Source organism: Anguilla rostrata, chromosome 5 (genome assembly GCF_018555375.3).
Source record: "Anguilla rostrata isolate EN2019 chromosome 5, ASM1855537v3, whole genome shotgun sequence".
Classification (NCBI taxonomy): Eukaryota; Metazoa; Chordata; class Actinopteri; order Anguilliformes; family Anguillidae; genus Anguilla; species Anguilla rostrata.
In genome coordinates, this window is record NC_057937.1 from 8,062,858 (window position 1) to 8,080,362 (window position 17,505).

Consider the following 17,505-nt stretch of genomic DNA (forward strand, 5'->3'; position numbering starts at 1 on the left):
CGGTGGGTAATCTAGCGCGTCCTGGGGGGTAAGAAGGTGTTGCTCGGGGTGTCAGATGGACGATGAAAACAGGCGGGCGGGCGGGAGGGCGGGCCCTGTGGCCGTTTTGGCACTCCCCTACCCACCTTCCCTCACCCCACCCCACCCTACCCAAGTAAGTTTTTACACCAAGTTTTTAGTCCCCGGAACTAGGCCTTCTTCCTGTATTTATGCCATTAGGGGCTTTCCCCCCCTCCCCCTCTCCTCCCCCTCACAGATGAAAACAGTCACGAGCCATTTCCAGTGCCTTTCGATCTCGCGCCAGTTCAGTCGGCCTGGAGGTTGGTTCTCGGGGCCTTCTGATCTGTGCAGGGCCGCATTGAAGACGTTTCTCCTCTCATCCCTAATACGATGGCTCCTCTCTCTCTCCTCTCCCGCCACGGCCGTCGCAGCGGATGGCGGCTGCCGCTCGGGCGGCGGGTTTTCGCTCGCCAAGTTCCGAGCTCGGGAAAGGAGTCCGCTAGCCCGCGCGCGTTAGCGTCACGCTGACATACGGCTCGGAAATTCCTTTCCCCCCCCCCCCCGCCCGCGCGCGTGTGCGGTCCCGGCTCGCAGGACGAGCCTTAGATCACAGCCAGCCGTTTTATCGCCTCGTATAAATTTTGAGTGCCCCGCGGATGACGGTTCTCTCCGAATAAATCAAGGCCTTAAACTTCAAAGAGTGCTCGCATTGATCAGGTGAGGTGTGAGGAAAAAGACACAGCTCGCGCTTTTATGCTGCAGAACACATACGAGCACGATCAGGGGTTAGTCACTTTTATACCCCACCGCCGTGAAACGCCCCGATTCCCTGCCAACATAAGAGGCGTTTAACGCGCTGTTTCGTACACATAATTAAGCACGAAATTCTGTCTCTGTGTCACACTAAACTGCACTCACAGCACACTTTTGGTGAACAGTATAGTTGAGAACAGTCAAATCTAAATGTATGTTCATAAAAAAGCAACATTATAAAGCAAATGCAAAGGTATCTATTGATGGTCAGTTACATTTCCATTAACAATAGCATTGGCACGTATTTAAAACAGCTGGACATATATAGCCTGCCAGGCCCTTTGGGATTACTGAGCTCACCAGTGCCGTCTTTATTCTTAATCATGTTCCAAATGGTTGATTTTGGTTAGCCTAAGGTTTGGCCTATGTCTCTGACTTTTTTTAAAAAAAAGACTCATAAAGCAACCAGCAGCCTAGAATCAAGACTAGACACTGAAAGCTTTGCTATACTTGAACACACCGGACTAATCAAACACCTGTGAAGAATTTTGTCCAAAGAAATGGGAAGGTGGATGAAAAATTATTATGCATAAAAGTGTGCGGTTAAGTCTGTATTGTGAATCCAAAATGTATCTACAGTTATGGAGTACAGAGCTAAATCAAGAAAAAAAACATTATGGTGCTCACTAATATATATATATGTATATATAGACACACACTGTACACATACTCCTTTTGTGTGTCCCATTTCTGTGTGTCCATATCAATAATGGAAAATAGAGAAACAGGGACATTTCTGTGGCAACACATTCTGTCCACATCTCAGTGCGCACATTCCAAGCCAGGAAATCTGTGCCATTGCGGGTGATGATGATGCTGCTGAAGGTTAAATGCGTAACTACACATTAAATGTCATTTCAAAAAAAAGAAAATCATCCGAAAAATACTGGAAAGATACGAGCCGGGAAAGGCATGCGGCCGGAACGCTCAGGAATGTGGCGCGGTGGCTGTTCCCTGAGCCTATCAAAACGCATCAAACCCCACCGCCGTGTGACAAATATATCAATTTCAGTATAGCCCCGGGGCCCGGGGGTTGTGAAATATGATATTAACCATGATATTTATATTCCTGTCAACACATTACCATTTCCTTGCTTTATTTAACGTTATTGCATTTATTTTTCACTCCCGAGAAAAATGTTGCGCCCTGCTGAAGTTTGTGAAAACAACCCCCCCCCACCCCCCCCACATAGAGTGAAAAGTACTTCTCTCTGTGGAAGTAGATACAGCAAGAATGCCCAGTTTGAGCTCCGTGTACTGGTTAAATTTTTAAACTCTCAATATTCTCATTCAGTCTGCACATTCATTTTTTTTTTTTTTAAGTGCAATCACATTTACATCAACTGATGACTTCTCATTTAGCTGCGACCTAGCAACTGTGCCACTGCTGATGAAGTGGTGACCGACTGTGACAGGAAGTGGCAGGTGTTCATTGTACAAGCACAGGACTAACATTTCATTGTTAGGTCTTCCTGTGCCTCTGGAAACACGGGAAATGTGTAGTATTCCAACGGTGAATCTAATTTCTGTTTTTGGGCCGTGGAGAAAAGCCACTAAACGCTCACTTCAGAGGTTCCCTCCGCTTTGAGGTGAGTGTCCATCCCTGGATTTCGGATTTCGTGTGTCGCGTCGCACGACGCGCGGCTCTTCACACTTCGCCGTAGACCGCTCTCCATTTGTGCTCTTTTGCAACGACAAAGGTCACGCAGACATCGATCGTTCTCAAAATCTGTCAGGTTCTCCAGTTCTCTCACCTTTGTTTTTATTTGCCCCCGTTCATCGTACAAGCAGCCATATTTTGACAGCTTTTTTTTCTGCTTCGGTTTCACTGGAATCGTTATTTTAATTTTTTTTTTTTCAGCGAATCGGCCGAGCATCGGGCGCTCGCTGTTCTCTCAGCGGCGCGTAATCAGGGGTTTCTGCTGCGTTCATTAATCCAGCGTAAAGGCTCCCCCCTCTTCCCTCCCTCCCTCCCTCTCTCCCTCTCTCCCTCTCTCCCTCTCTCCCTCTCTCAACGTCGTTCCCGTCGCACCGCTCCATTCGTCTGGATCTCCGGGCAAATCCCTTCGACCTTTTCGAGGCGGGAGCCTTGTTAAAAAACCAACGCGCGGCGCCGAACAAAAACAATGGAGAGAGCCATCAGTAAAAGGGCAGAGAGCGAGCCTGTTAGCCTGGAGAGCGGGGTCTGAGCGGGCTCCGTCATTACCGAGAGGGGAAGGGAAATAATGTCACGCTTTCCTAAATGTTATATCGTCCATCACCTCATTCCAGCTTTTTAGGATTTACCGCCCCCCACCCCCACACACACCCCACAAACACAACAAGTTTGAATGGATTGGGATTAGAAAACAACCAGATGCTGTACAGTCCGTAGCTTCTATGATCAGAATTGACCTTTTTTAAAATAATTTTTTATAATGTGCTTTCAAAACAGCGCATTTTTAATGCACCTGCAAAACGGCGCATTTTTAATGCGTCCGCACTAAAAATCTAGAGTGCGTTCTCCTTTTAAGATCGAACGAATGACGCCGAACAGAATATGCGGTGATAAAACCCTCCAAATTTACATCTCCTTTAGGACAGCTGTCATTATGGACACTTTTAAGGAGCATTTTTCCCCGGTTGTCAATTAACGCAAGATATTTCCTCTGTATTTATGAAGATGGCAAATGGAGATCAGCCTCGTGCCCAAGTATGATGAATGAATAAATAAACAAACAAATAAATAAATAAATATGGGAGGAAAGATGTACAAAGACATAAAACACCTCTCACGAGCCTCGAAATATTAACAGTGTCAAAAAAAAAAAAACACAAAACGAACTTCAATAATCCAAACTGGCTAAAATGTCAGGCTAAAGAAGCCATTATACTGCCAGTAATACCAGGCGTTAATATTTCCATGCCAAGACAAAATACCTTGTGTTGGTCTGGAATGAAAATAGAATCTCCAGTTGTATTCATCATTTTTCTCCCACTCACTCGCACACACGATTGACACAGTCGAGCCGGGGACGTGTTGACCGCAGCGTCTCCTCAGTGACTCAGACTTCAAACATCGAAGCACAGATTTTTCACAGCTCGGCACAAGTCTGATAGTGATGACACATCAGCTCCATCCGCTGAAGCCCTACCATGCCGTCAGTGGCGATTCGCGATTCAGATGCGCACTGTGTGTCCGTGGTAGGTTTGTGCTAGATTGATCGCGTCGCCATAGGCGACGGAACGTTTGAATTCTCAGCAGCCTGTCTCGGTGGCAGTGATCTGCTGAGCGGTGAGCAGTTGATGAAGTCACATGACCTCACACACAGTACACTGCTATACTGGAAAAAAATGGCTTATCACTACACAGGGCAGCTCTGTGGCACTCTGCTTGTCAGGCTGTGTAAACTCTCGCAGTCACATGAAACGGTTTGTTTTCCTGTTGTTGCCGGGAATACTTACACATACATGCCAGCGGCCATTTTAACGCTGACTGCACAAACAGCATTGCGCCGTGTGTTTCCGTTGTCCCCCGATTTAAAGCCACGCTACGGCCTGCCACCGACGCAGCTCCGCGGACTCGATCACTGAGCTAACGCAGCGGGGAACGGCGCGGGGAGCGGCAGACCCGCGGTCTGATAACACCGCGGTGGTTTATGGGAGCGCTGCGCTTTTTAGCGCCGCCCCCCTCGGGGGCCCGTCTCAGACAGATGAGCGGGGAGGCGTCGCCTCATCCGTTTGCCGGGGGAAACCGAAACGGGGCGAAGAGCGATCCTCCTTCCTCTGCCTCTTTTTTTTACTCTGCCGTGTGGTGCTGACCGCGATCTGCAAAACACCGCTTAGCTTCCCTTCTGCGGGCCGGGAGAAGGGATGGTTTACTGAAGATGATGATGAGAAGAGAGCATTCAGCCCATCCAGGCTCTCTCTCCATTTACCTACAAATTAGCGTGTCCAACAGTGCGCCCAGTCTGCACCTGAAGCCCCAGGAGGGTCTGGCACTGCTGCCTCAGCTGGCAGGCTGTTCCCGGCAATGACAGCTGTCCGGGTTAAAAAAATAAAAATTAAAAAAAGCTCCCCGATATCCATTTCTCTTCTCTGCGCCTTTGTTCTACTGACGGAACTCGACCTGAAAAATGCTTTGTTGTTTACTTTGTTGTTCATTCCTGTCGATTTCCTTCGTGGTGATATATTTTACGGCAGACCTGCTTGCTTTCAGCAAAGTGAACGGAGAGAGAGACAGCTCTGGCCAGTTGTCTCTCCCCCCCCTCCTCGAACCTGAGATTATCGTTCAGGTTCAAAAAGCAGTCGCTCCCTTCATTTTCTGCCACTGCATCCATCTCCCCTTTTTCTCAAGGCGTCTCTTCCATTTTTCCACCTGGAGGATCCAGAATTCACTAGAGGCTCCACGTTCCGGTACACTGATCCACTGACCCCTAAAAACCGCTACATTAGTTCCTCCCAACAATGCTCCAAAGCACCAGTGAGTCACCAGTTCTCAGCAGCAAGAGAAGCATCTCCTCTCCCATGGGCGCTAGCTCTCTCCTGTAGTACTGCACTGCCTGGGCTGCATTACATCGTTTGCTTTAAACTATTTAAAGCAAAGTAGCCATTTAAGCAGACGCTATTAGCCATCGAGCTAGCGTACAAAGCTCGCAGTCTACACGCGGTCCATTTATACTGCTGGATATTTACTTGAATCAGTTCAGGTTAAGTACCTGACTCCAGAGTACAGCAAATTCCAAGTTACGAGTTCAGTGCCCTAGCCACTGTACTGCCTTTCCTAGCTCGCAGGCGGATGAATTAAGAGGGAGAGCTCAAGCTTCAGACGCGGTGATCCTGGAGCGGTGTGTGTGGGTAGCACACAGTTTCCAAATGCGGAATAATTAGACGCTGCCAAATTGGGGAAGAGAGAAAAAGGGTCTGAATATGCATTTTATATTTTTAGGTATCATTTTAATTACACTTAATTAGGCATATTCATCAGTACCAAACTATCTATTTGAGATGAAAATGATCTCAAATACTTAAGACAATGTTCAGACGTACGGAGAATCACACCCAGCAGCCCGGTGCCTAACAAAGTCTCGCTGCAGCAGTGTTTTTGTTTTTTTCCTTCACTTCTTTCCTGCCTACCTAGCGGAAAACCGACCTCTCCCCCGTACCCCAGCCCCCCCCAATGCATTATAAATAAAGAGACTCTGCAGACATGTCATGAGCGCACCTGCCTACTCCACCAGGCTGGGTCTCCCACACGCGCCGCGGGAGGGGCTCACGCCCTGAATAACGGTGTGCGTCGCTCGCGCCGATTTGGCTTCGTCCTGCTTTTAAGAGCCTCGGTGCGGCCATTTTGCAAGGACATCGTTTCGCTTCTGGCGGCCGGTCGCATGAGCTTATCCGAGGAAACTGCCGTTGTTTGCTTTCTGAAATTGGTTAGAATTAGGGTCTCGCACCCTCCTCCCCCTCCCCCCTGCACACACACGCACACACACTTTTTTCTCTCGAGGAACGGGTTGCTGTGATTTGGGGAACATCATGGCAGCTGGAGGCGGCCCCTCCCAGATTGATCATAGTGGGGGGGGCTCTTCTCCACCCAGAAGGACTGCAAACCGAAAACTCCTCCTTGACAAACAGAAATGAAGCATTGTGCCAGAGCTCCAGTTGAAGTTAGCGGTTTCCCGTTAGCCTGTGGACTGCAAGCTTCCATCCGTTTAATGCAGCTGGAAGTCCCGCGCGGCTCAGGAAGCTAAGTCCCGGGACTGGAGCCCAGTGCCGTAAACTGGGACTCGGGGAAGGGGCTTGTTCTCGTGGGGAGACCCAAACATCACAACTTTAAAGCAGAACAATACAGAAGAGATGAGATGTAGAACGCGTAGATTACTGTGAGGATTAATGATACAACTGTACCAGCAATGGTGATTGAAACACAGAGGCCCGCGTGGGAGAGATCGTCATTCCGCGATGGCATTTATTCATATTAGGAGACTGGAGTGAGAGGAGGCGGGTTTTTTCAGGGGTGAGGGGGTGAATGTTGTTTTTGGGGATTTTTTCTGGGTTTACAGTCTCTGCTTTTGTAGCGGCTGGTTTTGGCTGACAGTCGGCAGTGTCTCCCTGTGCTTAAGACTGCCAGTGGGGGGCGCTGTCAGCGTAATGGTGCTGAGGAAGACCCTGAGGCCTGATCCGGGCTCAGGGATGAGTATAATGTATGATTCAAATGAGGACTTAAACAGTGTTGTCAGTTTTTAATAGATGCAAAGCACCTCATGCGCCTGGCTGACTGACTGACTGACCGACTGACCGACTGACCGACTGACCGACTGACCGACTGACCGACTGACCGGCTCGCTCACATTTAGCAGGGTGAAGATTCTCCACAAGGGGAGCCAAAGTATTAACACTTAGAATGGTGCTTCACTTCAATGGCACTGTGTGTCCTTGTTTTATTTACACTAACTTTCTCTTGTTTTCTCTCTCTCTCTCTTTTCCCCCCGCTGTTCTATCTGCCCACCCCACCCCACCCCCCACCGCTGTTCTCTGGTTCTGTTACCCTCTCCCACAGAGCTACATCCATGGAAGCAGCCAGGCCCAGTTTGTGGCAGAGTCCCACATCATCCTCCTACTGAGTATCCTTTCCGTTTCCCGCGGTTACCAGAGGCTCCGCCCACGCAGCATGCCTGCATCCAGGACTCCTGCTGCAGAAAACTGGCTTTCTGGAGGGCTAGCGTAGCCATAGTGTTGCTAAAATAGGGACTGGTGGAAAGACTGCCAGAGACAGCACACAGACCGCTCCAAAGCAGACCCAAGCCCCGAATGAGTTTGCATGGCTAGATCTCTTCCATTCACACTCTGCAAGGGCTTGACCGTGCTCCCATTTTAGGAGCATTTGCTCCTGAAAATTAACATGTGCTCACTAGAAAAATAATTTAGGAGCACAACTGCTAATTGGGAGGTAGTAGTGTGCTCCTAGGTTTTCCAACTTAAGAACACTTGTCCTCTTTGGCAAAAAAAAAAAATGTTAGCATAGAGCCCTGGTCTGCCTTGACTCCTCTTATAATAACTCTGGGGTTTTGTTCCAACAATGACTTAATTGGCTGAAATGGAAAGCTGTGCAGATATATAGTGGCGTTTTTTTCCCCCCAAAATGCACTGCAGTGACATTTTTGAGCACAGGGTGAACGCAGTGCAGGTCCAGCGCACCAAAGTGTGTAAACGTCCAGGAAACGAGAGCTGGGGAAAGGGCAGGACCTGCTGCTCCCCCCGGGCCTCCGGGAACAGCCGACATATTAACCTGAGGGTGGTCAGTCAACAGCGATGGCTCGGAATCGACCCTGTAGCTCGCTCTGACTGAGAGAGTTCTGCAAACATATAACCTGCCAGGGGACCGAAGACTGACATTGAAATTTGGTGCCAAAAACGAATTTCTCCATTGAAGTCCATTCAAAACTATGAATTTACTCAGGCCAAATTATACTATGTTGGATGGACAAGTACTTTTCAATTAAAAAAATTCTTCACACCAAACTAATTACTCTCCAGGGACCGATTCTGAGCTCCATAGAAGAAGAGATTTTTTCCATTCCCATTCATCCCTTCATGTTTAGGTACCCAGTGCGCATGCTCTGGTGCGGCCTCCATGAACTGGCCTGCTGAGCCAATGAGCAGCTCCCACAGGACTCCGTGGAGACGGCGAGCGGAAGCCGTCTCCGGTTCTTTCGCACCTCGGCCGAATCGAGCGGTGATCGCAGCGGTGACGGGAGCCCGTGGCGTACCGCCGTGCCTCCTGGCGCCCCCCAGCCGCGCGCTTTCGGCGGTGTGACGTGGGCGCCGACGTGCCGGGAGAACACGACGTCAGCCTGGAGCGGAAGCGCTCGATTCCGTTGGCCGACGGGACCGTCCGCGAGCGTCTGCCAGTAACGCCGCCTCCTCGTCCGGCGTGAGCGAAAACAAAACGCAGCCAAAGGAAAACAAAAGGAGGTGTGAAGTAATTGAAAGCTAATCGTCTGGCCGTCCGCTGCCTCCGTTTCTCCAGGGGGATGCAGGTTCAGGTTAACTGGAGAGCTGCGCTTTCTTTCATAATCCGTGTGGTGAAGGGAGTGGGGGGGGGGGCAGGCAGGGGGGCATTCATTTATTTCCTTTCCTATCATCCACAGCAGCCCTATACAGGTTATCCATTCCACACAACTAGATATTTTATCTGAAGCCAATGAAGACTGTGTCCCACCAGGGAATCAAGCCGGCAAACACTCAACGATGCTGTGGAAACCTTTGCTGCCATGACAATGGCAAAACCCAGCACTCGAACTGCAGTTCAAGTGCACAGAAACCCTAATGCATTATTTAAGTTGTTGAACTGAAAAGGATAATAATCCGTATGGGGAAGGGAGTGGGGGGGGGGGGGGGGTTTCATTTATTTGAACCAAAATAGAAAATGAAGGCATGAATATACAGGCGAGGCCCGTCATTGGCCACAGAGCCCTGCCATTTTGTCCAGTAAAGTCCTGGGTGTTTGAAGGCATCACCTGCCCACTTTTTAAGTCCTGAATTTTTTTTTTTCTTAATCAAGCCACAGCTTCTAATCATGCAGTTCAGGGGATGGGGGGTTCGGGGGTGTCTGTTTTTGGCATTAAACGTTTCTTAACCAAATCGGCGCTTATGTAAATGTAGAGCTTGCCACTTTGCAGCTCCCTGAAACGTTAAAAAAATCTATTTCTGAAGATTCCCTTTATGCTCTGCCCCGGCTACACGGAGCCCAGCGTTTCCTTGACGACGACTACAGATGCTGCCATCACCATGGGGATGGTCCTGCTGAATGAAGCTGCAACCTCCAAAGGCGACGTGGGAAAGAGAAGAAGTAAGCTCGGTTTTGAATAAAGTTGCGTTTTTGCGCTTTACGGTTCTAGCTGCCTCCTCAGCTGCATGGGGAGCAGGCTGACAGGACAGAGAGGGGAAAAAAACACACACACTTGCAGAAAAGAACTATGAAGCTTTCAAAAACATGGTTTCAAAGATTTTAATTTGTCCGCAGAGCAAACTAATGCATTTTGGTTTGTTTGTTTGTTTAGTCTGTGAACAGATTAGATCTTTTTTAAAATGTGTTTGTGAAACTGGTGTGCTTTTTATTTTTGGTGAGTGCAGCATTTATTGTGGGAAACATTGTATAATTCTAAGCCCAGTGCACCCCAGTGAAACAAATACAAAGTAATTTAGGATTGAGCCCATTTTTTCTTTTTTTCCATTTCTGAAGAGGCCAAAGAAAGAAAGAAAAGAAATTCTTTTAAAATAAGTTTTCTGTGCATCATGTTGCTTTTCTTAATATCCCTTTAAAGCGTGCTATCACAAATATGTAATTAGAATGTTCTTAACTGAACATTCTAATGCTGATGTAACAATCATTAGTGGGAACTTAAAGAAATGGAGTTCTAGAACACTGATTTAGGATTTTTGGAAAAACATTCTAAAAAAACTAATCTTCAAGGTGTTAAAAGAATCACGGGATCCCACACAAAGGACAGGACGTTTTCTTCTACATTCGTATGAATTGCAATGTAGCAGTACTACGCTTAGCATTTATTCAACAAATGATTTCTAACCACTTAAAATCAACCCGAGTGACAAACCTGGGAATCGCTTTCCATTTTTAGCACCTCAAAGTCAAGCTGTCCAGTAGTAACAAGACTAATAGCGGCAATTATCTGGATCTGAAATGCCCTTGTATCGCACTGAATGGGCATTAGCAGTCAGCACTCTCTCCAGAACACAAAAATGTCCTTACATTAAAACACAGCTCGTGAATGGTCTATTAAATTGTACATTGTAGAAACTAGGCTATTCTATTGGATATTTATATATTTATTTTCATTTAGAATTGGCTGGATACAAAATCAATGGGGACAGTAAAGTTTGTAAAATATAAGTTTCATGTAATGGCTGGTATTTTTCCTTACCATAAAAATAACTCCATCTGGTTTTTTTTTTTTTTTTTAAAAAGAAGAAAAAAAAGACAGTTGATTAGTGGATGAGACAGAATGGTATTATGCTCATTGTTAAAGATGTACTGGTATGCAAAGGTCACGCTGAATTGCAGGCAATTTATATATATCTATATACATACACATATATAGTATATGCACTTATATATGTATTTGTCACAGTGTTCCGAAGGGCTTTTTTTCTTCCCTCATCACACGTGTGCGGGTGGATGTGCACACTGAAGGCACAGGCTGTGGTGTGAGGGGCGTTCCGGTTTAAATTCACCGGGCGCTTTGTAGAACGAAGCAGCGACACGGACGACAGTTCTCCCACGCCCCTCCCCCCCACATTGTTTTTAATTGCCAATTAGAGCCCTGCAGCCGTGTGACGAGCGCGTACGTCCCCGGCAGAGGCGTGTGCCGCGGCGCGTGCACCCGGAACACGGACAACACGCGTGTGAAATCGGGTCGGGGGGATCCGGCCCCCTCTGAATGTGAAAACAGCCAGGCTGATTTCCCCCCCTCCCCCCCCCCACTTTAAGCTCCAGGGAGAGCCCCCATTGGCGCTAATTAGCGCGACATCGGGGGGTCACTCGCGGAGGGCAGGCGAGAGCAGGGCGCCCGTGCTGGCTGAGGCCTAATGACGCCCGCTGTACGAGAGAGCAAACCGACCAATAAACAGCATTTCGATGAGGGGAGAAAAAAAAAATTTATGCAGATTTGCCTTGTTATTGTTTTCAAGTGCATTGGCAAGTGCCGCGCAGCCAGGTCCTCTTGCCAAATTTCACTGAGGAGAAAAATAAATAAATAAAAAAAATACAAATGTTTGGCCCGGCTATGAGCGCGTCGAGCGTAGCTGTTGCTTTGGCATCCCCGCCACGGAAAACAAGAGGACTCAAAGCAAGCCGCTGCGGTCGTCTGCTCTCACCGTTACACTTTAGGGAGGGAAGTATTTCCTCCAGCCGTAATTACTGCGCTTCCCCAAACGAAGCCGGCTGTTGGGAGGACCGGGGATGAGAGAGAGAGGAGACGCTGAGGCTTTAAAAAAAACAAGAGGAAATGAACTTGCCAGTGGTTCAGGAGGGAGTGGCGGCCATTTTTACACCCCCAGACCCTTTGGTGTTTAGGAGGGGGGGAAACTGTACAGAAGTGGCTTGAGTGCAGAGAAGCGTAGCCCTGTTAAAAAGAGCACCATCCGCTTCCATTAGATTTAATTTGTTCAAGTCAAATTGATATGCAATCAAACAGATGTACACACTATATGACCAAAAGTATCTGGGCACCCCTTGTTCTGGGGCTGTTTTTCATGGTTTGGACTAGGCCCCTTAGTTCCAGCTGAAGGCAAATCTTAATGCTGCAGCATACAGCACAATCACATTCTGGATGATTCTGTGCTTCCCCCAACAGTTTGGAGAAGGCCAATTCCTATTTCAGTATGATAATGTCCCTGGGCATAGAGCGAGGTCCATATAAAAATGGTTTTGTTAAGAACCGTATGGAAGATCTCGACCGGCCTGCACAAACCCCTGAGCTCAACCCCATCCAACACATTTGGGATCAATTGGAAAGTCAACCGTGAGCCAGGTCTAATCGCTCAATCAGTGACCATCCTCACTAGTGCTCTTCTGGCTGAATGGAAGCAAATCCCCTACAGCAATGCTCCAACGTCTAGTATAAACCCTTCCCAGGAGAGTGGAGGTTGTTATAGCAGCAAAGAGTGGATCGACTCCCGGTGAATGCCCATAATCGTGGATGAGAAGTTGGATGTCAGGCGTCCAACATACTTTCGGCCATGTGGTGTACTTTTAAAAACTCAAAGGTCAGTCACTGTACAGGAAAAATTAAAAATGTTTTTGTTCTTGGTCTTCTCCTCCTGGTCTCCACACCTCCCGTGCAAGTTCAACAGCGACAGCGCTGCGTGCAGCATCGCACGTTCCGAGAGGCTCGTTTCTGGCAATTAAGAAACGAGTCTGAAGTCATAATTGGACTTGGCCTTCTCGGGAGAGGTTAAATGGGGCTGACTAGGGCCACATCAGCGCATTGTTTCGGCACCAGCTGCCTCCATTACTTTCAATTAGCTTTATTGGTGCGTTGCTTCATTCCAACGACGGCCCTGTAATGTACTGTACACACGCTGGCAATGCTGTTTAGGCAGCGAGAGTCATTGGCGAATGCCACAGTGGAATGATCGCTAGTCAATAACACATATGCACTGTGCAAGCCAGCTACTTCCCAGTTTTAATTTACTTTAATTGTCTTATTTAGTTCTGGCGCTGTGGCAAACTTTACTTACAACTTCAACACTCACAGCATTTAATTGCCCATAGGTCATAAAGAGCAAAGCCAATTGAGCTAGGATACAGTGGAAGTGGTGTAGCAAGTAATTATATTCCATGTAAAAGTAAATAATTACTTAGTAATCACTGAATTTAAGTACATTTTTAAATAGTTGATTTCTCAGTAACTGTTGTACAGTCATTTGCTTAGCATCATTTAACTCACGGTTGGTTATTCTGAATTATTTGCCACAATTCAAACATTTACAGAATCTAATCCCAATCAAAGCTCATGGGGATTTGATTCTGTAATCCTTTGGGCTGGCAAAAAAATCTTGTGCACACTCACTGTTATGAAAATCTTTGGCGTTGTCTCTGAAATCCTACATGCACACAATGAATCATATTTTCCTTGTTTTTCCAGTTCTTTGCCTGGTTGGGCTTGGTTTAGTGGTGTTCTTCTTTAGCTTCCTGCTCTCCATCTTCAGATCCAAATACCACGGTTACCCATACAGGTGAGAATACCGTATGCAGCCTCAGATCAAAGAGTCTTGTGCTCCCATACAGGTAAGAACACACTGTATATGTTTGTAGATATGAGTACAGCATCAGTTACTCATTCAGGTGAGAAAACTGAGAACACAATCAGATCCGGTTATCAAAGATGTCAGGGAGTGTCACTCATGTCAGGCATGCTTTAATGCCTCCGTTCTCTTCTTTTTCCAGCTTCCTCATCAAGTGAGAGCCAGTCGTTTCCCCACCTGACGAAGACGACTTTCGGTTACCATGCCGACTGAGTTTGCACGCGCCCTTCATAAGACGTTGCATCATTCGGTAAAAACAGTAAAAAAAAAGGAATTCCACTAAACAAAGAGCATTTATGTGAGGCACCAGTCCAATTTCGCATAAGTGTACTGGGTTACTTTATATAGCATTTCTCTTGATTCATTCGATGACAGGCTGTACCAATTCAATACTGCGCACTGAAAATGCTCACGTTTACTTGTCGAGGTCTTCTCTGAATAAACCAACACGTCACCATCCTCAACAAATTTAGCAAATGTCATGTTCTTTTGTACTTTTTCATTATTTTTACAGCTTTAATGTTTCCATGTGTACAGCTGAGAAAGCACAAATTTCAGATATGACAGTTTGAAACCCCCGCTCAAAGTTAAAAGTTAGAAAGGTGATCCCATTTTGACTGACTGGAGAATCCTTTATGTGGAAAGGTCTCGCTAACTGGACACTAGATACGTTTGTTAAGCGACCCAAAAACCTGGCCACAGGGCTCTCAAGGGCCTGAGCCCAGGTAGGCACTAGCAGGGAGTGTAGAATCCACCTTGCAGCCCAGACTAGCCTAGTTGGACTCTGTATGATACATCAGTGTGACTGGGCTGCAGTCTGGGATATAGCAGTGTGACCGGGTTTGGACATTTAACGAGGATAATTTATCCACCGTCTTTTCTACACCCTTCCTTGCTTTTCAGTTTCACATATCAGTGATGTCACTGTCGACATCACACACACACACAGTTTCACACACACACACACACACACACACACACACACACACACACACACACACACACACACACACACAAGGCCCTCCCATTAGGTGGCGTTCAGTGCGAAAAGCGTGGCCCACGCGGCGCGCTCAGACAGCCGGCGTGTTGAGGCGCGACCCAGCCATTTCCCCTTTCTAAAACAGCCCTAACAGATGTTCAGCGTTTCCTCCAAGCCTCACCGGTCCCACTCTGCCTCCATTAGCAGGCTTCCCAGGGGGTCTGAACTCCCCCCTCTAAACTGCCACCCCGCAAACAACCAAAATTATTACTGATAGAGCCCTATAAAGAGACGTAACCCTCAGCAGACGAAAATTAATGCATAAAATAAGATGAATAAGAATCAGACCTCTCTCTGGGCTGAGCTCGGGAGGTAGCGTTTGGAGGGGGGGGGGGGGGGCTGTTGCTGGTTGCGCTGGCAACCGCTCTCTCGGCTGCGGTTTGCCTCTGTGACATCACTGGCAGACGGCTGTGGTGGCCGGAGGGAGAGCGTTAGGACGCCGGGTGGGGAGGGGGGGGTAGGGGGGGGGGGGGCACTGTGACGGGGGCTGCTGCCAGATTTGAAGGTGACAGACCGCGAACGCCCCGTCAGGGAGGGCTCCGGAAGGTTCCGGAAAGCGGGACGGGGGCAAGGCAGCTGGCACGCTAGGAGGTGGTGACTCACACCGAGCTCATTACATTAGCGATGGTCGCAGACATATTAGTTTTGTATTACTTTGCCAAATATAACATTTGGGCAGAAAATGTGGATTTTTGAAAGGTGGTGCAATTGGACTACAGGGACTCTGACCGTCTCGTAATTCTTCCTTTAACAGAATCTACTGTGAAGTGATGCAATTCACATTTTTAGTTGAGCATTGAGGGACAGGTTTAATCTCACCAAAGTGTTTGTCATTCAGTGTAATCAGCTGGAATAACACCAGTCCTCTGAAGAGACCAGCATCATCTCCTTAAACCAAGAGAAACCGCCTCCTTATCGATAAGCAGGGTCACAATAATTAAAAGCTACCAAAGGAATGGTTAATTAGGCTAGCTGTGCCTGAGAATGTTATTCCACTATTTTTTGTGACTTAATGCAGCTCAGCAGGCCACGCCCGGGTCGTCCCTCCTCCCTGATTGGCTATAAGCATGACAAACAAACAAATTGCATCGTGACTGTCATTCTACAGCAGAGGTCAGAGCGATGGATGGAGGACCCCGTACACACAGGCCACTTGTGCTACTCACTGGACTGTGTTTTTCAGCACAATTAAAAAAATAAAATTAAAAAATATTTTTATTTAAAAAATTTTGAAAAAAATTCTGTTGGATTTTTGGCATGCTGACGCCAGCCTCAAGCACGGGCTGGGTGGGGGGGGGGGGGGAGGGGGGCGGGGGCCAAACCAAGGGGGGGGGGGGGCCACTCCACAGCACCCCCACGGCATCGCCACATCTGCCGAACGCGTCTCCCGAATGCGGCTGACAGCCGTATCCACCCCGCTGCCTCGGCAGCCCTCATCTCCCCAGTCACGCTGTCAGCTCGTTTGCAATCAAACTTTCTTTTTTTTAAATCACTCGCTCTCCTCGTTTAACTGCATCATTTGTTTTACTTTAATTACGTGGGTTTGGGTTTTGAGGTTCCAGGCGCAAGCGTTTGAAAGCGACTCTTGAAAACTTTCTGGGAGACTAATTATACACAAAGAGTTGCAACAATATTGTACCGCTTAAAAAGCAAAGCAGAGGCCCGGATTCTGTTTAGCTGACTCTTCTTTAGCCAAGAGCGGAGTACACAGCATTGGGTGAGAGGCAGGAATACACCCTGGACAGGTCACCAATCCATCGCAGGGCAACCTTCAAACTTGCAATCTTAAATATTCCACAAATGTGTGCACCTGTCTGTCTTATTCCATAACCTCCAGGGAACAGTAAGGAAGCGTCAAGGCAAAGCAACACAAGTTATGGTCAAATGTGTTGCGCACTTTTGCTTTTGCTCTTGAAGCTATACGAGATCAAATATCAAAGGACAACAGTATTTACCTTGCTCATGGTGGATTTCTTTTTTTGTTCTTTTTTTTTTGTTATAAATAACACAAATGGGCATCAGGTTTACAATGATCTGAAGCATTAAACGCTACATGTGCAGAAATGAAAAAGGAAGGTTATCAAAATGAAGTGCATTCACTCTCCCCTCTCTTCTACTGGTACAGTGGACGACAGTCACAGGTAAGCAGGCAGTACAGTTATCAATTACCTGCCAACGCACTAAAAGTCACGTTTCCTTAGAGGTGTCTACTGAAAGGAAACAAAACAGGACACCGAACCAGGCGCTGTTCGAAGGCTGCAGTTGCGCTGGTGGATTCATTAATTCCCCCCTGGTAGCGAAATGAAGGTATTTCTGTGTGGAAAAAAACTTGTGGGAGCTGCTCTTTCATGTCAGTGAACGGGAGAAAGAAGGGCACCTGCGTGTCTGAAGCATCAGCCAACGCGCTGCAGCCGCGCACTGTCAGTGGCACTGCCGCGGGACACAACCGCGCAGCTAGATCGCATTAAGAGGACCGTCCGTCACGAGCTCTTCTCGGTGAACCTTTTAAGCCCGAATGCGCGATCCTAATGATTCCGTGGGCTTCGGAAAGGACGCGGGTTAACGGAGACGGAAATCGCGGCGAGGGAGAGGGAGAGCCTACGCGCTTTCCGTTTCTGTCCTCAAACAATGAGGTGCCTCGCGCCCTCAAAAACAAGGGAGAACTATTTATAGTCCCCCTTTGAAATAAGTCTCGCAAGGCGGAAAATGCACGCACAGCAAAAGCTAGCGGATGAAAAAAAAATTTAAAGAAACAAAAACAGATTTCCCCGCCTCCCTTGCCACCCAACAAACGTCGCCGTCACAACCGGCACCACCCACGGTTTGTCATTAAAATAAATTGCCCA

The 17,505-nt window shown here is 47.7% G+C and overlaps 1 protein-coding gene and 1 long non-coding RNA gene across 3 annotated transcripts in view; one reads left to right on the forward strand and one right to left on the reverse strand.

Moving 5' to 3' along the window:
- tusc3 (tumor suppressor candidate 3) overlaps positions 1–13,879 on the forward strand; it is a 54,478-nt gene extending 40,599 nt beyond the window's left edge. The window contains exons 7-10 of the mRNA XM_064334880.1: positions 7,352–7,415; positions 9,569–9,643; positions 13,461–13,551; positions 13,763–13,879. Coding sequence (XP_064190950.1) covers positions 7,352–7,415; positions 9,569–9,643; positions 13,461–13,551; positions 13,763–13,778 — 246 coding nt within the window. The 3' untranslated portion in view covers positions 13,779–13,879. The remainder of the gene's footprint in view (positions 1–7,351; positions 7,416–9,568; positions 9,644–13,460; positions 13,552–13,762) is intronic.
- Positions 1–17,505, reverse strand: part of LOC135254593 (uncharacterized) — a 46,379-nt gene that overhangs the window by 6,999 nt on the left and 21,875 nt on the right. The gene's annotated exons all lie outside the window — the stretch shown is intronic.